At 43.7% G+C, this 26,237-nt stretch overlaps 1 protein-coding gene across 3 annotated transcripts in view; it reads left to right on the forward strand.

Moving 5' to 3' along the window:
- The window catches only part of PRKCB (protein kinase C beta), a 328,830-nt gene extending 309,409 nt beyond the window's left edge, over nt 1–19,421 (forward strand). For 2 of the 3 annotated variants that reach the window (XM_003795735.3, XM_023516740.1), the window contains exon 17: nt 13,734–14,746. In XM_003795735.3, the coding sequence (XP_003795783.1) occupies nt 13,734–13,892 (159 nt within the window). In that variant the 3' untranslated portion in view covers nt 13,893–14,746. Of the gene's footprint in view, nt 1–13,733; nt 14,747–18,774 lie in introns of those variants that run through there. The other variant, XM_003795734.2, reaches the window with a different exon arrangement.
- The last annotated feature ends 6,816 nt before the right edge of the window (nt 19,422–26,237 follow it).

The following is a 26,237-nucleotide window of genomic DNA, read 5'->3' on the forward strand; positions in this document are numbered from 1 at the left end:
GCTTAAGCGAGGGATCTAACTTTTACTCAATATGATTTATTCAAGCATAGAATCTAACTCCCCCAAATTAGTAGGTACTCAGGAGAACAATATCTTTGAAAATTGTGATTTAAAATAATTCCATAAAAGCTTTACCTTTCACATATATTGGAAAAAATATTGAGTTCTTGTCTGTGCTGGGCACTGTTTTAAGTACCTGCCATGCATTACCTCATTTAATTCTCGCAGTTTTATGAAGTAGGGGTTGTCTTCACCGTATTACAGATGAAGGAATAGAGTTTGGAAAGGTTAAAGCGTTTTCTCATGGTCTAGCAACCAGAAGGTGGCAGAGTCAGGACTTGAACCCTGGACTCTGCACTGCCTAAGATACTTTTAAAGATCATTAGAAAGCACTTGGAGCCACTCATACGGTTTGTGGTTGCATCAGCAGATGAGAGCCACAGTAATACCATCTAATGGTGTCTATTACATAATAGAAAAAAAAGACCGCATATTCTTACAATTCAAATGATTTAAAATTTATTTTAAAATATTACAACAAACAAGTGACATATTCACACCTTTTATAATCCCCTGGCAGGATTTGAAAAGATGCGAATCTTGCTTGTTCGTTAAGGCTTTGATATAGAAGCTGACAAAGACAGCAGACGTTAGCTAACCTCTGGAAGCCTGGCAAAGCAGCGTCTGAAATGAGGCACTCAGGACAGGCTTGTTAAGGAGTAGACATTTCCCCACTCCATTCTGGTTGTTCTTTGGGGGTACCCAGAGTGTGGAGTTTGCAGAAATCTTACTAAAAATACTAGGCTACATTTCTGTACTAACTAACAAATAACCAAGAATCATTTAGGATATATAGCCTGGAGTCTGTCTGTCCACTTACCTCTCTTTCCATCTATCCACCCACCCATGGAGACCCATTTAAACAGAAGATCAAACCAGGTTCTCTTTAGAGATGCTTGGAATTGGCAGGTTCTTGGGCCCAAGAGAAGTTCCTAAATCACCGGCTGGCTTAGTCTATTTGCTATAACAGAAGACCACAGACTGGGTAATCAATAAGAAAAAAATGTCATTCTTACAGTTCTAGATGCTGGGAAGTCCAAGGGTGAGGCGCCTACCTCTGAGGATTGTGCCAGAGAGCATGTGTATGCATGTGCATGCACAAGGCGGGGGGAGTGGGCTAAATCCATTCCTTTCATCAGGACCCCACTCCTGCAATAACAGCATTAAGCGTTCATGATATAATCACTTCTCAACACTTGTTGCATTGGGGATGAAGTTTCTCACGCATGAACTTTGTCGGGGTACAGTCAAACCATAGCACTTGCCAGGTCCATGACTTTGAGCTCTCCTCTGGAAAAGAAGCCAACAGTCTGAGTTGAAGTGGTAGAAGGGAAAGTTACATGCTGAGAGAGGGCATGAAACTGTCAGGATATCTCTGTCAATAGCTGCTGAAACATAATAGAAGTCAAAAGTTGAAAGATTACCTTAGAAGTAGAATTCAACTGTTCTGTTCTATAGATGAGCAGAAGCCCAGAGATTTGCCCAAGTGGCTTACATGGGGGAATAGGACAGAACCAGGGCAAGAAAACTGGTCCTCCACTTAATGGATGCAGGACTTCATAATTAACACTGTTTATAGCAATAATATTAAAATGGATCAGGCATGTTCTGTTACATTGTTCAGTTTTACTGGAGAGTAGAGCTCTATTATGTTGATCTCATCTCATCCTCACAAGAGCCTCATGAGATAGGTGCTATGACTACCTCCTCTATACATGCAAGGAAACAGGCTCAAAGAGGCTAATTGACTTGCCCATGGTCACACAGCTAGTAAGGCTGAGAGCCAATTCAAAGTCCATTTTCCTCCCCTCCAAAGCTCATACTCTTGGCCACTATAATGTTTGGTTTCACCTACCAAACTCCATTGCACAGATGTGGGATTTCAACTGCTCTTGGCCCAATCCCTAGTTTAGATATTTTCCTAGGAGATGGGCTCTATTGGGTAGATATTCTTGAACTTTGTTTGGCTCTTTGAATTCTGCTGTCAATACTGCACAGGTTGTAGTGCTTATCACAGTACCCCAGAAAGCTGGTGCTAGAACTTGTGAAGATGAGAAAATGCATCCCAAGAGACTAGGTCAAGCAGGAAGAATGTAGATTGCAAGTCAAGTGGACCCAAGTTTGACCCAAGTCAAACACCAGCTTTGCCAATCAGCAGCTGAGCATCCCATTATCTCAGCAACTTCTACCAAGATGGCAAGTAATGACCCCTCTGAGCTTCTACAAACACAAGCCTCAGTCTCTTAGGCAAGTCCCCAAACCTTCTCTTTTCTGAAGTTCCCCCTACAAAGTTCTAGTCCTCTTGGTCTCAGCTAATAGCCCCATCTCCTAAGTCATGAGAAAAATTGAGGCTGTGGGCACCCATTGGAGGGTGGCACGAGACTTCATTCTATAAGCTCAAATCTTCTATTATTGTCTCATGGACCCCAAAGACCTGCCTTTTAGAGTGTTGGGAGGATGCACTGCACAATCCCCAGCCTACACCTGCACAATCATCATAACAGCTTTGACCTGCTTCTTTCTGTGGCTCAGCCCATATGTGCCATCCTCTCCCCCCATGTGAGACTTACCCTCCAACACTGCTCTTGACTCTGCACACTCATCTCCTCCTGCACTGTTTGGTCTGTGTCTACAGCTTCTCTCTGGGCTCCCCAAAGCTCTTATGGTTGCAAACAGAAACCTGATTTAAACTGACTTTAAGCAAAAAAAAAAAAAAAAAAAATTAAATACAATTCAGATGTGGATGGATGATGGTCTCCAACAACGTCAACAGGAATTCATTTCTCTGTACCCTTTGGAATATATCCTTCCTCTTTGTTGACTTCACTCTTCATTCTCAGAAGTTTTTCTCTGGCATAGAGCAACTTGCAAGTTACATCCCATTATTATCTCAGCAACTTCTACCAAAAGAGAGCTTCCTTTTTATAAAATTCCCAGTAGCTTCAGAGTCAGTCTTATTGGAAGATAAGTCAGACTCGGTCACGTGTCCACTCTTCAAAGGAGTCACTGTTCTAGGGGAATGGAACATGCTGAAAGGCTGGGCCTGGGTCGCCTGCCCCCTTAGCCAAGGGACTGGATCTAACCCTATCTAAATGAGACATCTTGAGAGAGGAGGGGAAGTGAGACCTCCAAAAAAAAAAAAAAAGTTGCTATTACTGGAAGAAGGGAGAATGTCTGCTGGGTAGACAAAAAAGTAGGAGCTATCCACTCTGACTCCATCCTGCCCTTCTCCTTAGCACATAAACCTACTCAGTCTTTTTCACCTTCAAAATCCTTTCCCTCAGGCTCAGCGCCTGTGGCTCAAGAGGCTAAGGCGCCAGCCACATACACCTAAGGTGACGGGTTCGAATCCCCAGCCCGGGCCCGCCAAACAACAATGATGGCTGCAACCAAAAAATGGCCAGGCATTGTGGCGGGTGCCTGTAGTCCCAGCTACTTGGGAGGCTGAGGCAGGAGACTCGCTTGAGCCCAGGAGTTGGAGGTTGCTGTGAGCGTGATGCCATGGCACTCTACCCAGGGGAATAGCTTGAGGCTCCGTCTCAAAAAAAAAAAAAAAAATCCTTTCCCTCAAACCTGACATCCTTCCTCCTTCCTGCTCCTAGGGTTACTGCCCTGACCTACTTGTACACACACAAACTTTTGAAAGAATTGCCAGTTTGTGGCATTTTCACTTGATGACAATTCATTCTTCCTTTAGTTTGGTGCAATCTGGCTTCTGCTCACACCCTTCTATTGACATTTCTCTCATTGAGTCATCAATGACCCGAAAACTGCCTCCTCTCATAGGCTTGTCTTATTTCCTTTGACCTCACCATATTTCGTACTTTGATCTTCTCCCCTTAAAAAAAGTCTGGAAAAAATAAAATATTCAAGCAGCATCAAAAGCTACATGGAGAAATTAAGACTGCCCTCAATCCCACCCCACAATAGGCTCCATGGTTCCCTTCCCAGGGCCACCCACTGCAACCAGATTCTCATGTGAGCTGTTCAAGCCCAGGAATAGTCCACATCACACATAAGCATGTTAGTATGCCATGTATAATTTCTGTATCTTGCTCTATTCCCTTCTGTCCTGGAGATTGTTTCTTATCTGCACATCTAACTCTACTTCCTTTTTAAAATAGCCTCTTCAGTTTCCTATACATCTCAGTATACCCGTAGGATAAATTCAGAGTCCCTTCCTCCTTTTCCATTGTCTGTCTTCCTTTTATGACACCGTGTATCTTAGTCTGTTTTGTGCTGCTGCAAGAATACCTGAGAGTGAGTAATTTGTAGTGAACAGAATTTTATTTGGCTCATGGTTCTGGAGGCTGGGAAGTCCAAGACTGAGTGGCTGCATCTGGTGAGGGCCTTCTTGCTGTGACATAACATGGTGGAAGGCCTCACATGGCAAGAGTGTGCACAAGAAGGGGCCAACTCAACTTTCTTAACAAGCCCACTCCTACAATGATGACATTAATTCATTCATAGGAGCAGAGCTCTCATAACCTAATCAGCTCTTAAAGTTCCCACCTCCCAACACTGTTGCATGGGGGATTCAGTTTCCAACACATGAACTTTGGGAGACACATTTGAACTGTAGCACCATAATCAGTGATTTTTCTTCCTGCCTTCTACACCACTCCCTATAGAAATTCTGACTCCATTAGGACTTCCAATGACAGTAAAATTTGGAAGGTCAAGACCTGCCTGTGACTCAGAAAGAGAATGATAAAGCTTATGTCTTGTTTGCTTACAAGTGTAGTTTCTTAAAACCAACACAAAATGCCTTCTCCCCAAATGACACACATAAAACAACTCAGATGAGGTGGTTGAATTTGCTTGAAATATCTTTCCCAGGGAATGAGACTTAGGTTTGTAGACTTTTTGCCTCTGGGAACTCATCTTTTTCTCACTTCCTCTAGCTGGGAACCTCTGGGCCTGGCTTCATCTTGTAGCTCCTTCCTGTAACTCGCCAGACTCACTGGGAAGGTTTTCTTTTCCTGTCTTAAGTGGCAGGGTCTCATTTCACTTGTAACTGGAATAGGAATACCCTGGAGTGGGTTGGTTTGTGGCAGAGCTCAGCTACAGCCATCAGACTTGCTTGTTGGACAGGACCAGGTCAATTAGCCTTCAGCAGCAGCTAGGAGCTACCATGTCAAGTATCTGAAGTGCATTCATTAAGTCATCCTCCCAACACTCTAAAAGGTAGGTCTTTGGGGTCCATGAGACAATAATAGAAGATTTGAGCTTATGGAATGTAGCTAACTTGCTTAAAGATTATATAGCTGGGAATTGATGGAACCAAGACTGGTACCCAAGTCAACTTAGCTTCTGAGTCAATGCCCCATAATAGGATATATACGTATTACAGTAGGGTATGGCAGAAAGCCCATGGATTTTAGAACTGTACAAACAGGCTCTGGGTCTTGGCTCCCTTACTCAACCCCATATGACCCAAAACAAATTATTAACTTTTCAAATTATCTGTGAGGTGGAGATAATCCTTTTCCTGCCTGTCTCACAGACTTCTGGGAATCAAAGCTGTAAAAACATCAGCAAATACAAGAGATAATTACTATTTGAGGGCCAGTTTATTAGAAGCCAGCCATGTGAGTTTGGGATGAATGTTGAAGAACAGATAAGGAATAAAAAAAAAAAAAAGACGATATTTCGTTGACCTGGAAAAACGTGTAAAGTGTATTTCATCTAGTTTCTTTTTACATGGGTCATTACAAAAGTTTTGAGATACACCAAAATCCAGAAATGTAAAATTTGGGCGAACAGAAACAAATGAAGCCTTCCCAGCAACATTGATAGGCCAAGTAAATTGAGACGTGCACAGGTGAGGACTCTATTGACTGTGTTTCTTGGAAGTGAAATAATGAACTACCATCTGTCTCAAAACTTTCGGAGTGGCCCTGGTAAAAGCAGGCACAAGAAAGTGATGATTCCACATTTGTGTAAGGAATAAAAAGCATCCGTTTATCTATTTGTCCAGCCATCTAGGACACAGACCAAGATGTTAACATAATAAAGTGATTCGGGTGATGGAATTACGAAGAGTTTTCCTTATTTTTCTTGATACTTTTTAATAGCTAATTCATTTCTGCAGTGAACTGATAGAAGAGTCTGGCTCTCTTGTCAGATGTAGGATCAAATCACGGTCAGACACCTGAACTCTGTAAACCTCACTGCATAGCAAGGACTTTATAGAACTGTTGGGGGAACCGAAGGAGATAACACTTGTAAAATACCGAGCAGAGTACCTGGCTTGTTGTGAGCACTTAACATACACTATTATAATATTCGTCCATTCCTTAGTATCCTGTGTCTGCCCTGGGTCTTTGAGTTGCATTGGTGAGCAAAACAGATGGGACTTTGCTCTCACGTGGCTTACAGTCTAGATGGGACTACAAACAATAAATGGATAAGCAAATAAATGAACATGTTGTTATGGTCTGAGTTATGTTAGATGTTTTGTATCTGTGAAATTAACGATGTCCTGAGAGAACCAGAGGAGAGATGGAGGGTCTGCCTTGCTTGGTGGTGATTGGAGCAGCCTCTCCGAGAAGGTGGCATTTAAACTGAGATCTAGAGGACAACAAAACATTGCATGTTATTTTTAAATGAAAATTGTAAAAAGCAGGGTGATGCCTATGGCTCAAAGGAGTAGGGCGCCAGGCCTATATACTGGAGGTGACGGGTTCAAACCCGGCCCAGCCAAAAACTGCAAAAAAAAAAAAAAAAAAAAATTTGTAAAAAGCAAAACAAAAGAAACTTACTAATCAAATGCAAAGGACCTCTATCTCCTTTCCTCTTTAGTAAATATAAGAGATAAAATGTCCCCCCTTGTAAGGGACTTTTGCGATTAGCAGAAAAAGGAGACTTTGATCTTTCTTTTTCTGCCAAAGCCCAGACCATGCTGAATATTATCTGACTCTTCTCAGGAGAAAAGCCTTGGTCCAGAAACGACTTTTTGAAATGATCAAATGTGTGCACAGGCAGCTCCGTGCTTAGCCGGCTGAGTCTCACTGGGTGGGTACCTCCTGTGTTCTGCTGTGGGGGACTGCGAGGCACAGAAACAACCCTGAATTTCACTTTTTGATTTTATTTAAAAAATAGAAATAAAGAAGGCTCCGTTGTCTTTTTGCCTGGGCTATATCACTTGGATGTCTTTGCATTGTGACCTTCTAGCCTTGTTATTCTGCAGGCGTCCTGGCGTCTCGGTGGAAGCTGGGCAGGCAGCTCCCCTAGGCCATTAGCCTCCTGTTATCAAACTCAATTAAGCAGTGAAGAGCCTGGGATGGGCCTTTAGACTCTTCTCCAGCACTTCTTCCTTTCTTCCCATCTTTCTCTCCCTATTTCTCCCTAGGCTGCTTCTTCCCCTCCTCCAAAGAAGTCATGTCTTTCCTTCAGGTACCACTCAAATGCCTCATCCTCCTGACAGTGTCCCTGGCCCTGCTTAGGTTCCTGTCCCCTGTGCTCAATGGGAGCTCCTATCATGTGGTACCATGCCCCATGCTGTGGCCTGTGTGTGCATCTGTCCCCTCTGCTAGATGATAAGCCTGAAGAGGACAAGGACAGGGATCTTCTTACGTGTCATTGTATTTTCAGTGCCTGGCATGCTGCTGGGCAGAGGATATTCCAGACCCAAGTATTAGCCTTCCTTATCATCCTTTAGCACCAAAATTCACACCGAGGCAGCCACTTGGGAGTCCGTGTCTTAAAGTTTTTGACTAAGATGATTCTCTTTATTTCTATTCCCCCCCCTTTCTTCCATGTTAATAGCTCTCTCATTTAAAATAGCTTTTGTAGATTCTTTTCTTATTATAAAATAACATTAATAATACCCGATTGTTATTTAAATTCTTTAAAATACAACCAAGCTCAAGGAGAAAACAACCCGTAACTCTCCTGATCTCTGTAAGCGAGCACATAAAATGTGCACAGATGTGACATATACATTAGTGTATGTAATTTATAGAATAGGAACTGTTAGTAATTATACATAACTGTGTCATTTAATATTCTTCTACATCTTCTTTTAATTTTTAAAAGTGTCTTGCATGGTAATACATCAAATAGATGTATCATTATTTATTTAACTCTTTTCCCTATTGGTCTATAGCGGATTCCATTTTTTCCCCCCACTAATGATTATTTAATGAACAGCCTATGTCTTGATGGGATAAACTCAGGAGTATAGAGGAAGGTCAGGAAAAGCTCCCTGGAGGAAGCGACATCCTGGAGACCAAAAGTATGTGTGGGAGATAGCTGGGTGAAGGGGAAGAGAGTGGGAGATGAGTGTTTCAGCCTATGCAAAGGCTTGGAAGTGAGAGAGTACATGAGTGTTCTAGGAACTGGAAATACTCCAACACATCTGGAGGGTGTGTCACGGGGTGGGCAATTGAGCGGGTAGTGACCAGGGTCAGTAAGCCACGCTGGGAAGTGTGGGCTCTGGGCCATTACACAGCAGGTAACAGGTAACAGTGGCATCTGTGAAAGATTGATGGGTGCTGTGGCTGAGCCAACTCCACATTCAGCAGATCGACTCTGTTATTAACACAGTGAAACAGAAATTAGAAAGAAGAGAAGGAGAAAAAAGAGCTCACATGTGACAGCTCACAGATAAGCTTTCCAACCCGTCTAATCTTAAATTCAGGAGCACAATTCAACGACAAGTTAAAATTCGTACTCTCTTCTCCAACCCTGGAAGAAGCACCTGGGATTTAAATAATGTAGTTGGTTTCCGGTCTCCATCCCTGTTCCAGGAGGCCCACTGGTGTACTCTGATGACCAGGGGGTTGCGTTTTCTTCTAGTAGCTGAATGAGGCTCAAGTATTCACCCAAGACAGCCAGGGAGGCAGGCGTGGTCCACGCTGCGTTTGTAATTAGATCCCAGCCACGCAGCAGCCCATTCTCCAAGGACACAGCAGGCGGGAGCTGATCCGGGCTGTGCCTCCCAAGGGCTGACGTCTCCATTTAGGGAGCGTTCCTGAAGCTAATGGGCAGTGACAGCTCCATTTGAAAAACACAGAAACACTTAACAGGGAGGCTGTGATCTGCCAGCCCCGTAAGCTGCTTATTAGCAGGGAAATCACGCTCCCGCTGCATTATGCCCCCTTGGTTAACCCCTGTTCTAACGTCTCCTCTGTGCTATCTCACTTAAAGATTTCATTGTTCTCTGAGCCAGTGGCGGGGGGAACGGGGGGGGGGGGGGGGGCAGGATGAGGGAAGGGGGTGTGGAGCTGCCAGAAGCTGTTTCTCTGTCTCCCATCACAGCCCCGGGGGAGGCCCCTGCAAAGCAACAGCCTTCTGGTGCGGATGGGAAATGGATGGTTTTTAAAGAAAAATGGTCCCTGAAGACTCTCTGTGTCTCAGCTAATGTGCTTCCTACACTGGCTGGCTTGGGTTCCAGCACACAGGCCAAAGGAAAACACCCACAGGTCTGCCTTCTAACTCACATCGACAGTCCCTGCCGTCCCCCCTCCTTTATTTTCTGCTCCACCTCCTTTTCCACAACCCAGGCCACCATCCTCTCCTCTGGATAATTGCAGCAGTCTCCTGCCCCACATTCCTTCCTCCGGTTTAGCTTTCCAGCCCTTTACAATCCCCACGCTGCAGCCGAGGGGACTCCGGCATCCTTGACATCTCCGTGGGAATCTCATACTTATCATAAAAGAAACCAAGTCTCTGATTCCCCAGTAGGAACATGCTCTGTCCTATTGTCTCCACTCACTAATAGCTCAGGCCAAATGTCTTGGGCCACCAACAAACAACTCCTCTCTTCCTCTCAAACCCTCAGCAAACCTTGTCAGCTCCAAATTAAAAATGTACCCCAAATCCAAGTTCATCCTTCTATCTCCCCACTGATCACCTTCCTCTAAGCCTTCATCATCTCTCTCTTTTTTTTTTTTTTTTGAGACAGTCTCACTTGTTGCCCTTGGTAGAGTGCCATAGCATCATAGCTCACAGCAACCCCAAACTCTTAGGCTCAAGCGATCCTTTTGCCTCAAGCTTCTGAGTAGTTAGGACTATAGGTGCCTGCCACAATGCCAGGCTATATTTTAGAGCTAGGGTCCCACTGTTGCTCAGGCTGGTCTCGAATTCCTAAGCTCAGGTGATCCACCTGCCTCACCCTCCCAGAGTGCTAGGATTACAGGTGTGAACCACCAAGCCCAGCCCTTCATCTTAACATGGAATATGCAACAGCCTCCTAATTGGTCTCACTGTTTCCATTCAGTCTGTTCTATACACTGCATCAGTGATTCTGTTTAAAACATAAGGCAGATCCTATCACTTGGGACGCTGAATCCTCTGCCACTTCTCTTCAAGCTGAGATGAAAATCCTCTGTCCTCATATGGCTGGCACAGCCCGTGCTGTAGCTCCTGTGCCCTCTGTGCCCCCCCCCATCCCTTCCCCGTTGGTCACACTGCTCTGGCCACACTGGCCTCATTGCTCTTTGGTGACTATGCCAAGCAAACTCTTGTCTCAGGGCTTTTGCGCGTACAGTTCCCTCTGCCTAGAATGGTTTTCCTCCAATCACCCCCTCATTTCACTGAGGTCTTGCGCCAAGATCATTTCCTCAGAGCTTCATTTCACCTTGCTGAAAATGGCATCACTCTTACTCGATCCCCTGATCTGACTTTATTTTTCTTAACATCACTGAACTCCATCTAACATTAAAATATATATTTACATTGGCAGTTGCATTTTTCTACGTTTGCCTTTCTTCCCCAGTAGAATGTAGGTTTCACGAGGTGTGGGTTTTGTATCGTTTACTTCTAGGGCTAGGGACAGAGTAGACGCTCAGTAAATATTTGTTGAATGAGAAAATGAATGAACAAATGAATGAATCCAGACAATAATCCTGACCACGCTGACTTGACTCCAGCTCATCCTTTTTGTTCGAGTTTACCCCACTGGCCAGCAGAACAGACCCCTGGTCTTGATAATGTGGCTAAAGGTCACTTCTCTCTCTCTGAGATCTGAAGCCAAGATTTCAAAACAGCTGAAACAATTTAGTTTGGAATAGCAAATGTTTCTTTCAGGCTGACATGAGCCTTTTAAAAATTCAGGGCTATTTCCTCAGCTTCTAAAACTTAAACACCATGGAAATACTCTATCATAGGAAGCATATGTTGTCTCTAAGGATTTGGAGGAGAAAATCGGGACCTTACTTGCTGCTCTGATGTGCTGAGGCCCTACTTGGTGCCAGGCAAGTGCATTATCTCATTGTATCCCCATATTACAACCCTATATGATAGGAATTAGAATTGTCCCTATTTCACAAAAAAGGAAACTGCATTTTTAAAGAGTGGGCCCAGAATTGCACAGCTAATGGGTAGCGTGCTGTCAGTATTCAAATTCATGTCTGCAGAATACAGACGCCTGGGCTCGCTTCTACCCAAATAAGAAGCAAGCAGGAGGCTCTTGGAGAGCTCAGTCTCTGCTTGCTTCCCTTACCGATAAGGCTTTGAAAAGAAGCTTGCATTTCTTGACTTTCTCAACATACCTGCACTCATTCCAGCTACTAGAGTTCAGTGGCAGCCCTGTATTTCTCACCAGTATCCTCCCTGTTGCTAAATGCAATGGCCCATTTTCAGTGACTCCTCGGCTTGACTTCTTGGCAATATTTCAATGATAACCATGCCCTTCTCCTTGGATGGCTCTCCCTCTTTAGCTTGTCTGCTGCTGCTCTCTCCTGGTTCTTCTCCCACTCTACTAAGATGGGTTTAGGGGCAATTTTATCATTGGCAAATGAGAATGAACTACCTGCCCCAAAGCATTGTTACATGAATTTAAAAGGTCGTGTATGGCCAGACATGGTGGCTCACACATGTAATCCTAGCACTCCGGGAGGATTGCTTGAGTCCAGGAGTTTGAGACCCCAACTCTACTATAATAGGAAAGTTAACTGGGCATGTGGTGGGTGCTGGTAATCCCAGCTCCTTGGGAGGCTGAGGCAGGATTGCTTGAATCCAGGAGTTTGAGGTTGCTTTGAGCTAGGCTGATGCCACAACACTCTAGCCTGGGGCAACAAAGTGAGATTCTGTCTAAATAAATAAAGTCAGGTATCAAAAAGCACTTAGCAAATGTTTGTTGCATAGAAAGTGCTCAGAGGTTTTTATTACCATTTTCTTTATTCCATCCTTAATTTTTTTTCAAGACATCAGTCCTAAGATTCAGAACCCATATTCCCTCTGCTCCTCACCTAGACTCTCACTGCCTCCTCAAGGTTCGTCCTATCCAAAATGGAAATAGTCGTCTTTCTAAAATCTCCCAACTTCTCTGCCTCCATGGTTCATACAACCACATTCTCTGTCATTCAAAGCAGAGACCTCATCCTGCCATCACTGACTGCCCTCCGTCCTGCCCAGCTTAAATATTCAATCAGTCACAAGCTTGTCCGCTGTACTTGTAGAAATGGAGCCAAGAGCTTGGGCTTTGATGTCAGATGGACCTGACTCACCTTATAGCTCTACTATTCATTAGCTGTGGGACCCTGAACAAATTCCATAATCCCCCTGGTCTCAGTTCCCTCACCTACAAAATGAAGTTGATAATAATACTCACTTCACAGAGTCACTGGAAAGATGAAAAAAGGTCATGCAAGGAAAGAGCTTTCCAGTTAGTTGGTATATGACAAATCCATACTAAAAATTAGCTATCATAATTATTATTAGTACTACTGTTATATTGTTATGTTGTAGCTACCTCCTATACACACTACGTGTGAAGCACTTAGAGCTTTTGTGGGATTTAGTGATGTGTCTCTTCATGGTAGGTGGGAATTAGCATGTGCTCATGTGTGTGCTCTCAGGCATGCATGCACACATGTACACATGTGTTATAACTGCCTCAGTCAGGGACCTTTTCGTATAGAAGGACCAGAAGAACGGGTGAGAAATGGGATGATTTCTCTCTAGAACCTGATTGCCTCACCAAGTGCTAGTTTGTGTTTCCTGCACACTCTTCCTTCCTGTTTGGAGAGAGGATGGCTGAGTTTACCTCCTGATACCTGGTACTTAAGGGTCAATGACTGATCCAGCTAACAGGCCTCGTGGTCACCCAGGCATTGCAGGCATCAAACCCAGGTCTTGCAGTTGAGATCTTTCTCTATGGACTGGAGTTTGTAAACTATATTCTGTTGAGTTGGAAACATCTGTTGTTCCTGACTGAGAGCCCGAAGACAGTATTTTGAGGGATCTGCTGCTATAAATATGGGGATCTCCCAGGTGACGTATGAATGGGTCATTACTTTGCATCTCGCATGACATGAAGCATCGCAGGTACTTTAATCTCATCTTTCCCAACAGATGAGCTTGGCGGACTCCTTGGGGTGGGGTGGGGTAGGGGAAAATGCACATGCCACTGGCCCCACCATCTCATGCCTTTGCCATACATCTCCTCACTGCCCGGGACACCAGGAGCAGCTCCTTAGCTACAGCAACTGAAGGTCAGGAGCCTAAGGTCATGCACCAAAGGTCATGGGAATTTTGCATTTTATGTTGCTCTCATTTCTAATCATTAGAACAACCTCTCTGAGTTTCTTAAAGGCAATGGATTGGAGAAAAGCACACCCAGTTATGCTAGGTTCTGTTTTATTTTGGCTTTGGCTTTTGTTTTTCTTTGTTTTTTGGTTTTTTTTTCCCCACCCACCACAAGTTCTTTTCTTCCCCTCTCATAGTGTGGGCGAAATGCTGAAAACTTCGACCGATTTTTCACCCGCCATCCACCAGTCCTAACACCTCCTGACCAGGAAGTCATCAGGAATATTGACCAATCAGAATTCGAAGGATTTTCCTTTGTTAACTCTGAATTTTTAAAACCTGAAGTCAAGAGCTAAGTAGATGTGTAGATCTCCGTCCTTCATTTCTGTCATTCAAGCTCAACGGCTATTGTGGTGACATTTATTTTATTTTTTTTCATTGCCAAGTCGCATCCATGTTTGATTTTCTGATGAGACTAAAGTGACCGTGTTTCAGGACCCAAATGTCCTCAGGTAGTTTGGAGCCTCTCTACAAGATGGGATTATGCAGATGGCGTATGGAAAATGCTGCTGCATAATTAACACCTTATCAAAGTCCTCTTAACAATTCATTTCCTGCAGCATGTCAGCTAAGTAGACCCAGTGGGGAACGAAAATGCCTGCTTTCTTCCCCTCTTTCCCTGCACTGCCGTTTTCCCCCCAACCATCCCATCTAGATCCTTCCTACCAAATACGTGGGTAATCGAATGCTAGCAGTGTTCTTCCACGTCCGGCCTGGAGCGTGGCTTGTACCCAAGTATATGGTTGCTTTGGCCTAGAGGGGTCCTTCTCTTCTATCTCTTCTGGAGACATCAGAGCCTGGAAAAGAACATGCTCCTAATAAAATCTTATCTGTTTTTCTTTTTTAACTCAAAACTAAGAAGATCATCTACGTTCTAAAATTCCAAGAGTGTGCTTCTAGATAATTTCCATCTAAAAGCACTTCAGGGGGTCAAAAGGCAACCGGCTTGGGTGCTATCTCGGTGTTGTAATTTCTGACACTATATGTCTCTGGTCACCTTCATTCCCAAACTACTGAAAGAGGGCATTTGGCACGGCTCCCTGAAAGACACGGTCACTCTAGCAAGGTCCCGAAGGGCCATGGTTTTACATGACATTTCAAACTTTATTTGCTTTGGGATTTTGTTTCTGTTGTTCAAATGCAAAAAAAAAAAAGTGACTCACTTTGTTACACGTGCTTTAAAATATGTGTCCAGATGTCATTAACCACAATGATCTGCTTTGATTTTGCCAAGAAGACGGTCGTGGACCCTAGCAGACCCATGCCAGTGGTGATGGGATTGGCCTAGGTTTGTCACTGGCTTTGGAAAGCTCATTAAGTGCTCTGCGAAAGAAGCCATTTCTCGAAAGAAAAACGGTTCTATTCTTCACTTTGATGTTGTTTTGCCAGATGTTTGTGGAAATGTTCATTTGTATCTGGATTATCTGTTATGTGCCCTTTTTCTTCTAGCATCGAGATACAATAATAATAAAAAAAAAAAACAAAGAAAAGAAGAAGAAATACTATTTCAAGGAAAACTGATCTTTTTTGAAAAATGTGGACCCAGACTACAAAGTGGGGCCTGAGGAAGGAACTCAGGAGAAAGAAACTAAATCCAGAGCTTAATCTTGGCCCCAGTATTCAGCTAGTCAGAGAGGCAGGGGCTGTGGACCCTTCAGGGACTCCTGGTGGCCTTCAGTGGGGCGAGATGGCCTGTCCAGAACCTCTAAGGATGTTGGAGCCCAAAGCCCACTTTTCTACCAGAGTCAACTTTCAAAGCCAGCTGGGAACATGAGTGGGGCTCTACACTTTCTTATCAAAATCACCACTCCTCCCGGCTTGGACTAAGTACTCTTTCTAGCAGGCAGCTAGAAGGAAACGCTTGGGTGGGAGAAATTTCCTTTCTGTCTGAGCGGATTAATACAGCAGGTGACTCTCATCCTTGCCTACTATGTCCTGCTGTTCTCAGGCAGCCCTAACGAGAATTCTTATCACCGTTCAAGTGATTTCCAGAAGTTCCAGGCTTCTCAGAGACCATCAAGGGAACATTAAAAACTTGACAAATGTCCTTGATGTAAGACTTCCTATCCTTAAAAAAACCATGATATGGGTTTCCACTTAGGCAAAGTCCCCTGAAGATCAGGCTTCTCTGCTTTTTTATAGCTTCAGACTTGGGGAGCTTGGTGGTAGTGTAGACCTAAAGTGAAGTAACTTGCCCAAGGTTAGTCAGAAGGGATACAAACCCAGGCTTCCTGATCCTCAGCCCAGGGCTCTTTCTGCTTTCTGACAAAGTAATAGGCATCTCTGAATCATACCCACCAACCAGCAAGTTATTTCAGGTCCTTCATCTGGCTGTGGGACCATGCTCTCATTCTGCTTGAAAGATAAAAACCGTGGGGAAACTCTGGGCCATTGACATATAATCTGAGACAACTTTAGGGGACAGTGTAGGATGGATGGGTAGAATGATAGATAGATAAAATATAGTGTATCTGTATATTAACTCTACATTTTCCAAATTCTTGCCACTTTTTTCCAAAGTTTAATAGTTTGCAGAAATAGATACACAAGCCAAAGTCTCTGTTCCCCTAGCACACTTTCCTGGGGATTGGTCATAAAGGGAAGGAAGGAATCAGTATCAGAATTCCTACGGTTTCCTCTCTATCCACATTCCCAGTGCAGAGAAGTCTGAGAAACAGAGCTCTTCTAAGAAAACATAGGGCCATAGCCACAATGACCTTCTGGGGGGATTAATAGGAGGAGGTCACGGGAATTAATAGACCTCCTTGGATGAATGCTGCTATTCTCATGTGGCTTCAGATGCTATCAACCCCAAAGGAATTATCCCAACAGAGAGACCCATTCGTTCCCAACTTTGAGGGTAAAATCCAAGAGTGTTTCCTATGGGGATCTGCTCACAGGACAAAGTCCCTAAGGACAAATCCTATCTGGACCATGTGGCTACCGAAAGCATAAGTCTCTACCAGCACAAGAAATGGGGAAGGGCTTCCAAAGTTGGAGCTGGTGGGACAAGAACTTCTGCTACGTGCCCCCAAACAGGGAAGGCTGGATAGGGTTGATGAAACCAGGGGAAACCTGAAAGGAGGCAGCTCCTATCTTCTAGCCTTCCAGCCCACACACAGCCACGGGGCTCTCAGACCTTCAAGGGCCCTAACACAGTTCAGTTCATACAGAGGCTCAAAATGGACAGTGGCCCATTTGGGGGACCTGTAGAGCAATGAGAATAAGTTCCATTCCATTGTTTTGCATCAGAGAGAAGTCCCTGCCTTGGGGGTGACTATAGGTTAGAAAAATCGAGGAGGCCCTTCTTTGGTCAAGTCTTCATTCATTGATTCATCCATTCACCAAATAATCACGAACAGCCTACCATGTGCCAAGTACTGTTCTTGGCACTAGAAGTACAATAATGAAGAAACAGACCTTGCCCTTGCCCTCTTAGACAAACAATAAATAAGCGAGACACTTTCTGAAAGCAATAAGTGCAATAAAGATAATGAGAAGGATGCCGAAGTATGACTTGCAGGGGTTGGGAGAGGGACGCACAGACAATTTAGAGGAAGAGGAGGCAAGCGAGCTTTGCTCTGAACACAGGAAGTAACACACTGAGTTCCTGGGGGATGGAGCCTCCCACAGCCCAGCACAGACTCACAGCAGGCAGGAAAAGGCAAGGCAGAGGGGGTGGGACGAGGCAGGAAGTGGCCCACCCTCCAGAAAACAGCTCCACTAGCATCTCTTGCCTGCTCTGCTCTGGCCACACATACCCAAGTATGCTGCTCAGACAGTCTGTCCTCACTGCCACATCCCCACACAGAGTAAGCAGAGAACTCCATAGAGACATTGTACGTATCTCAGGGGAACAGCCCAAAAGACATGTTCTTATGAAAGGTGTCTTCCAAAGGGGAATGAGCCCAGTAATGAGAAACCCGTATCAGCCAGTGACCATTACGGGATAAACTTAAATTCTGTGTGGCAATTGGCCAAACTCTAATGAGGTGATCAATCCTCACCGGCCCGGTCACCCTGTTTATAATCTGTTTTTAGGCTAGTGGCCTGCCAGGGGCCAGTGAATCCCCGGGGTTATCCTTGGTTGTCCCTTAGGCTGTCCCTCCAGTCAGAGGAGCTGAGAGCAGGTATATTGAGCAGTGATGGGGTCTGGAAATCATCACAAATCCACAGTGCAGTCTTGAGCAAGTCCCTTCACCAGTCTGTGACTCAGTTTTCTCATCTGTCAAACAATGGGGAGGAGGGCAAGGACTCCAGCTCTACCAGCCTCCCGAGTGGATAGGTGAGGATGGGAGGAAATGATAAGCTGACGGGGACCCTGGAGAGGTCAGCGTATCACACAGAAGATCCATTCATCAGCCCCACACTCTGATGTTCCTTGGTAAAACTTGCTCCAAACTAGAGTTAGTAAATTAGGGTTAATATCTCCTTCACCTCTCCACTAAAAAAAAAAGAAATGCCAGGCAAACTAGGACAATCAAAGTCTTTTGTTCTGTTTTTATAAGACTGCCCTAACAGGCTTAACTCTAAGCTTTGGATTTTATTGCAATGATACAACGAACACCTTTGGAGAGAACTTCTGGCTGATGGAGACCCAAATTCTAGTCTGTAGGTGGGTTATTGGTATCCTCCTTCAAAGACTAGATTGTACCATCACGTGTGGGGCGGACAATCATCATCTCCTTGCATTAAGCAGAGATCTGATTTCCCCACGTGGCCATTCCACCTTCTTGGAAAGGAGAACAGCTGTGCAAATTCACCTTGACGAAGAAAGAGGCCTCCTAGCCACAGGGGTCACTATTGATCAGTTTTCTCTAGGACACTGTACCTAATGGCTAATTCTACAGCATTATACATGGTGATAAGTTCTTTCCAATTCAATTCCTCTCATAACCAAAGAAAATACAACACACACACACCACTTTGTGGCAATACTTAAAGAAATTCAATGACTTATTTCCTTTCTTAGAAAATTCCCACCAAGTTCTCTATCCCGAAGGCAACAAACAGTGGGAAATGAAAGCCAGTATGTGCAATGAGCTGCTAAAAATTGTCAGCACAGGGCTCTTTCTGACTCTGCTCATGAGATGACATCAGACTCCCAGTAACTGGTGTGTCTTGGTCCCGTTTCCTTCTTCTTATACTGTGTTAACGTGTTTGCTTTCCATTTGGCAGAGAGACAAGCGAGATACCTCCAACTTCGACAAAGAGTTCACCAGACAGCCTGTGGAACTGACTCCCACTGATAAACTCTTCATCATGAACTTGGACCAAAATGAATTTGCTGGCTTCTCTTATACTAACCCAGAGTTTGTCATTAATGTGTAGGTGAATGCAAACTCCATTTTTGAGCCTGGGGCATAAGACTTCAGGCCCAGTATATGTATCAACTCTAGTCTTCCAGGATTCATGGTGCGTATGTTGGCAGTCAACATGTGAAGAGCTTGTCTTAGAGGGCTTTTCTTTGTATGTGTAGCTTGCTAGTTTGTTTTCTACATTTGAAAATGTTTAGTTTAGAGTAAGCACATTATCCAATTATAGAGGTACAATTTTCCACACTTCCGGAAACTCATCAAACGAACAATGTCAAAATTACCGTATCTGATACCAAAATGCTTCAGTATTTGTAATTTTTAAAGTCAGAAGCTGATGTTCCTGGTAAAAGTTTTTACAGTTATTCTACAATATCTTCTTTGAATGCTAAGCATGACTGGTATTTTTAAGAGTTGTGAGTAAGCTTTGCAGTTACTGTGAACTATTGTCTCTTGGAGGAAATTTTTTTGTTTAAGAATTGATATGATTAAACTGAATTAATATATGCAGACTCTCTTGTTTACGCGTCTGTTTTTAAATGGACTTGATACAGAGGTCACGAACTGGAGATCCATAGGATGATGCGGCCAGTTAGATGAGCTTCATTCTACTCACACAGATTCTTAGTTAAGTGAAACTATTGTTGGCATTTTAAAAAATGAGATTATTTATACTTTCTGGATGTTAAGGTTCCCTTGGAAAAAACTCAGAAGACTGGCAGAACCAGGTGGAAATAATTCTACAGAACTGAAAAATGGCTGTCTCCTTTGAAAGACAATATGTGTTCTTAGTTTCCAAGAGTCTGCGGCCCACTATTATCTGATACCCTCCATCCATTTCCCTGCTGCTGTACCCATGTGAAGTGGAGACCTCTGTCACTTCTGAGTCATGCGTTTGATGACCTCAATATTTTCTTGGGCACATAATCAGGGTATGTGTCCAGCCATCTATTCAATGTTGTTCATGTTTATTAAGCCCCCAAGCACAGAGTCCATAAAAGTTTCATGCCAGCCGTGACAAAGTCAGCAAGGAGGCTGGTATCAGTATACAGATAAGGCTTTTCCTTTTTTGTAGTCTTGAGGGATGTTACTATTTGTAAAATTACTTTGATTATTTTCTTTTAATTGAGGCTAATGTCTGCAAAAGGAAACAGAGAGAAAGAAAGAGAAGAAAGGAAATAAAGAAAGAAAAGGGAAGGAGAGAGAGAGAAGAGAATGAGAAAGAAAAAGAGAAAGAAAGGGAAGGGAAGGGAAGGGAGAAAGAAAGAAAAGAAGGAAAAGGTGTAGGCCCTTCTCTCAACAGCTGTCCTTGTTCAGAGAGGCTCAAGAGAAGAGAAAATAAGGAAAATCACTTCGACATGCTCCGAGAGCCCCATTCCCTCAGAGCAGACTGGCATGGTACTGAATCACTGGGTGTCAGCCTGATACTTTCTCTGAATGAAGTCATGCTTCTATTTTCCTTTCAAAAGATGTAGTAATCTGATCTGTAGCACATGCCTTTGTAGCTACTAAGGCTAGTGGGTAGCAGAAAAGAGCAAACCTGTCACACGAAGTACATTATGACTCTCTGTAGGGTTTATTCATCTCTCCCCTTCTCAGAATAACCCCAGTAAATGGAGCATTGGAAAGACGCAGCAAATTCATTGATCCTACCTGGTGCATTTATCTTTGCAGAATTTGAAAGAACCCCGCTAGTTAAAATTGGCTGAAACCAACTTAAAGAAGAAACTGTGTATTCAATGCATCACTTTAGAAAACAAAAATACCTGGATTTCTTCAGATATCTGATGACATGTTGATTTAAGGTGGTATTACGGAAGAGGTTGCCACTGCTTCTTCAGATACCTCCTCGTTCCATGTTAGCGTCTCATGCTTTCTCCCTCTGCTAGATTTAAAGCCATCTTTCACTTAATAAATACTGAGCACCTACCCTGAGCCAAGAGCACTTCTCGGTGCTGGAGTTTTAGAGACTGATAGGATAGTTTGGGACTTTCCACCCATAGGGACAGTATGGTAGCAGACATCCCCATCTCTCATCTTTCTAGGATTATGTCCAGTGAAAAAGTGTGGAAGTTCCTGTAAAAATCCTGCAGTTTACTCTGCTCGGCCTGGTCACATATACACTCCCGCATCAAGTGCTGTGTCTGGGAGGAGAGGGAAGGTAGATTAAGTGCTTTGATTGACAGAACCTAAGTTGTATTGGTTATTTACTGCTATATAACAAGCTACCCCTAAAGCTTTAAAACAACAAACCTTTAATACTTTCCATTGTCTATAGATCAGGAATTTGGAACAGGCATCCTCAAACTACGGCCCACAGGCCACTTGCAGCCCACCTAGGACATTTATCTGGCCCGCCGGGTGTCTTTGCCGTCACTGCCTGTCCTGCTTAGCAGCTGACTCCTGCTGGGGCCTGCAGTCCGGCCCTCCAGTGGTCTGGGGGACAGTGAACCGGCCGCCTGTTTAAATAATTTGAGGACCCCTTAGCTGATGGCAAGGCTTTCATGAGGATACAGTCAAGCTGTTGGCCAGCAGTGCAGTCACATATGAAGAAGGTTCAACTAGAGCAGTGGTTCTCAACCTTCCTAATGCCACTATGTATTTTTATTGTTAAAAAGGGGTCACAACCCACAGGTTGAGAACTGCTGAACTAGAGGAAGGTGGGCTGTACTTCCAAGCTAGCTCACATGTATGCTGTGAACTTTGGCTCCTCACTTCACAGGTCTGTCATAGGGCTGCCTCTGGACATGGGAGCTGGCTTCCCCTAAGCCAGATTCAAATGAGAGTGCCTAATTCAGAAACCACAGTCTTTATTTATTTATTTATTTATTTTTTTTGAGACAGAGTCTCAAGCTATCCCCCTGGGTAGAATGCTGTGACATCACAGCTCACAGCAACCTTTAACTCCTGGGCTCAAGCGAGTCTCCTGCCTCAGCCTCCCAAGTAGCTGGGACCACAGGCACCCACCACAGTGCCCAGCTATTTTTTGGTTGCAGCCATTATTGTTGTTTGGCGGGCCTGGGCTGGATTCGAACCCACCACCTTAGGTGTATGTGGCTGGCACCTTGAGCCATAGGTGCTGAGCCACTTGAGCCACAGGCGCTGAGCCAACCACAGTCTTTTTGTACCGTAATCTCAGAAGTGACATCCCATCATGATGTAGTTTTCTATTCTTTAGAAGCAAGTTGGCAAGTCCAGCCCATGCTTAAGAGAGGGTATTATGCAAGGTGATACTGCTTAGAAATGGGGGGTCTTTGGGACCATCTTAGAAGCTGTGCCATGAGCTGCAGCTAATGGTAGAGCACCACCAAAACACATGAACTGGGAATGGGTGAAGGACAGCTCTCTGCACATAATTGGAAGTTGTCCGTGGACAAAGAGGATATATGCTTGGGAGACAAACCACAGTGGTGAATTCTCTGTGCATGAGTATTTTGGGCCACCTCAAAGGTTCTTTGGGGATTGCAATGTATGAGACACAGGCCAATACTAGAGAACAATTAAGGGAGTGATTTGCTTGTCACTGCTGTGGTTTGTAGGGGTCCTCTTGTTTCATAGCCAAGGTCACCACCCAAGGCAACAGCTTGAACTAGACTTTCTGACGAGTTAGTCCCTTGCCTTTAGGGGCTCAAAATCCAAAAAGATGAGTTGGTGGAAACATTTACATGATGTAAGCCTACATCAGTTATCTAACACTGATCAACAAACCACTTCACAACTCAATTGCCTTTCTTTTAAAGAAATATTTATTCAGTTTATAGTGGTGGTTTTTCTGGTCTGGCCTTCTCAGCTTATCTCTGATGGACTTAACCTATGTATCTTCCATCAGCTGGAAGGTCAGATGATCACTGGAGTACCAAAGAAATAAGACAGATGGGAAAGACATCTCCAGGAATGTTCTGGGCTTTCCAGCTTTTGGGCTTTTTAATCTCAACACACAAAAACATGATAGCAGAGTCTGGACTAGTCAATTGGATAACTAGAACTAACTTGAGAGCTGATGGTATAAGCACTTCAGACCAATAAGGACAAACATCTCAAACCCTCAGATCTTATTCCTGTCATACTTCTTTTCTAACCTCATCTGCAAGCTGAGATGTTGGTGAAATCAGGAAGGAAAGCAAAGCAAGATAAATGGGAACTAAATCCAGTACCACCTATCAATATCTGGTTCTAAATGACCTCTTTGCTCATTTTGATATAAGACTACCTTGACCCACACAAAATTCTGCTGCTTACCACTTCCTAGACAAGCAATGCTGGCTCCAAAAGTCAATCCCAATTTTCGAAAACAATAAAGGTTGGAGCTCTAAAGGCCTTGCCCAATAGTGAATCATACTCCATCTACTATGGATTTTTGTCCCATAAATGTTAGTCTCCCTGGCATATGGCCTGCCTGAATTAGGGCAGATGTCAGGGTGAGATTTAAATGATATTTGGACAAAAGATGCAAGAACATTTAGTTCTGTTTTCAACCAGTGACAACTCCTCACAAGGTCCAAGAGAGAAACAAATGCATATAGGACAATGTCTACCAAATAAAAAGTTTATTATGATTTGAAGACTTGGCTGTATATTTCAACATGCAGTCTTAATCTTAAGGTGGGTTGGATTGCATAGAGTATTCTCAGGTGCCACATGAGTTGTTAGTTCTCTACGGCTGTTAACAAATTACCCAAAACACAGCAGAATATTTATTATCTCACATTTTCTGTGGATTAGGAATAGCATATTTGGGTTCTCTGCTTCAGAGTTTCTCATAAGCTATAGTCTAGGTATTGGCTGGGGCCATGGTCTCATCTGAAGGTTCATCTAGAGAAGAACCTACTTCTAAGTCACTGACATGGTCATTGCCAGGATTTAGTTCCTTGTAGGCTATTGGGCTGAGGGCCTCAGTTCCTCAATGTCTCTTGGCAGGAGGCTGCCCTCAATTGTTGCCATGTGGGCTTTTCCAAAATGGAAACTCATTTCCTCAAAGTATGTAAGCTAACAAGGCAATGAGAATACCAGTAAAATGGATATTCTATTTTTCTGTAACCTAATCCTAGAAGTGATATTATAACCTTTTTGCTATATTTTGCTCATTACAAGCAAGTCATTAGGTCCATCCCACACTCAGGGTGAGGGAATTATACAAGGGCATAAACAGGCAAGGCATAGACTATTGGAAGCCACGTCAGAAGCTGTCTACCAGATCATATGGGCTGGAGTCGGGGAGGGTGGTGTTAAAGTACTGTGTCCAATTAACATGATCAATCTTGACCAAGCAGATCAACCCTTTTCCTTAGAGGTGAAGAGGAGCTGAGGACAGGGGACTGTTATTATCCCTCCTCTGACTGTTTCTGAGCTGGTGTGGGTGTTCAGACTGACACAATTAATTCAGATGAAAACGATTTTTTTGACCTAAAGACTTGTGCCCCTCATGAAAAGAACAGAAATTAGTATTCCCTTAAGCCCATGATGTTTAAGGGTCCTCGGTCTCAAAAGAGGAGTTTCTTTGAACCCTTAAAAAATGAGCAGCATTCTATTTGCATCTCTGCCCTGGTTAAGCAGCAGAGAGTCAAAAGGAAACTTTAGATGAGGAGCCCCTGAGAGTATTTGATCCCAAGATCACTTTCAGGAAATCCTGCTAGTTTTAAGTGGACAGAACCCAGTGAAGGACTTAACAGGGAAAGTGGGTGAGCAAAGAGGAAATATTTGAAAATTATGTTAGGGGGGAAGAAATGCTGATTGAAGAGAGAAATGAAAAGAAAACACTTTGAAATCTTATCTTCTATTTCATGCCTTAGACCTGGGCTGGAGGGTGATTTGCTTATTGTCATAATACTATAAGGGCTGAACCTTTGTCTGGTAGCCCATGCCTTCAGAAAGTAATCATGAGATAACAGAAGGTGTATTTCATCCATCCATCCATCCATTCATTCATTCAACAAATCTCTCTTTAGGACCAATGACTGTTCTAGATGGGAAACAAAGAATGGGCCCATTTCTCAAGCAGGAGATATTGTAGGAAGAATACAAATGAAATATAGTGGATGACATGACTGCAGATAGCAATACATGATATTAATAAAACAAAGCAGGGCGTGGCATGACAATGGCAGGGGTTGTCATGAATGGTTGAGTTGTGAGCTATTTAAACTACATGGACAAGGAAGACTTTCTTGATAATTTGATAGTTTGAGCCAGAGCAAAGTATTTCAGACAGAGGAAACAGCAAAGGCCAGAATCTGAGGCTTGGCCTGTTGAGGAACAGAAAGTAGAACTATGTAGCTGAAGAATGGTAAGCCAAATGGTGGGAGATCCCTTTCTAAGAGGAATTAAGGGCCTGATCATGTGGGCATTTATGGACCTTGCTGAGAAGATTGACTTTGTTCTAAGTTCAATGAGAATCTCTTGGAGACTGTATTAGTTTCTTGTTGCTGCTGTAACAAATTTCCACACACTGCATGGCTTGAAAGAACAAGACTTATTATTTTATGGTCAGAAGTCCAATATCAATCTCACTGGACTAGATCGGCAGAGCTGATTCCTTCTGAAGGCTCTAGGAGAGAATCAATTTCCTTTCCTTTCCCAGTCTTCCTTGGCTAATGGGCTCTTCCATCTTCAAAGTGCATCCTGCAACCTCTGCAAACACCATTATCTTTTCTCTCTGTGACCTTCCTGCATCCCTTTTGATTATGTTGGGCCCACTCAGATAATCCAGTATCATCTTCCCTTCTCAGATCCTTAACACATCCACAAAGTCCCTCTTGCTATGTAAAGCACCATATTCACACATTTCAGGGATTTGGAAATGGGCATATTTGGAGGGCCTTTATTCTGTCTACCCACAGAGACTGCAAACAAAGGGTCACTATGATCTGATTTGTAGTAGAGAATGTAGTTTGTAAGATAAAAGGGCAGGCAGAAAGAGCAATGCAAGCCATTGCAACAGTGCAGAGAGTGATAGTGCAGTTCACTTTGTTCTCTGCCATCCTTACAAGGTGGGAGAAAAAGCCCACAGAAGAGTCTGGTAACTTACTTGAACTCACCCAGCGCAGCTGGTTCTACTGACTCCCAGCCACGTTCTCTTTCAACCAGCCCAGCTAGCTTTAGTCTGTCCAGGCCTGTGTGGCTTTCCTGAAGGGAAGAGTCCTGACCTGGAAGGAAGAAAAAGTGGGATAAGACAAGGGCTTCAGTCATGGTGAGGAAACCTAGTGCAGGAAGCTGAATAAAGGCCACCAAAGATATCAAGTCTTAATCTGGTCATTTGTAAATGTTATTTGGAAAAAAAGCCTTTTCAGAAGTAATTAAATTGAAGATCTTTTCTTTCTTTCTTTCTTT

Source organism: Otolemur garnettii, unplaced genomic scaffold, assembly GCF_000181295.1.
Source record: "Otolemur garnettii isolate 467f Iridium unplaced genomic scaffold, OtoGar3 scaffold00096, whole genome shotgun sequence".
Classification (NCBI taxonomy): Eukaryota; Metazoa; Chordata; class Mammalia; order Primates; family Galagidae; genus Otolemur; species Otolemur garnettii.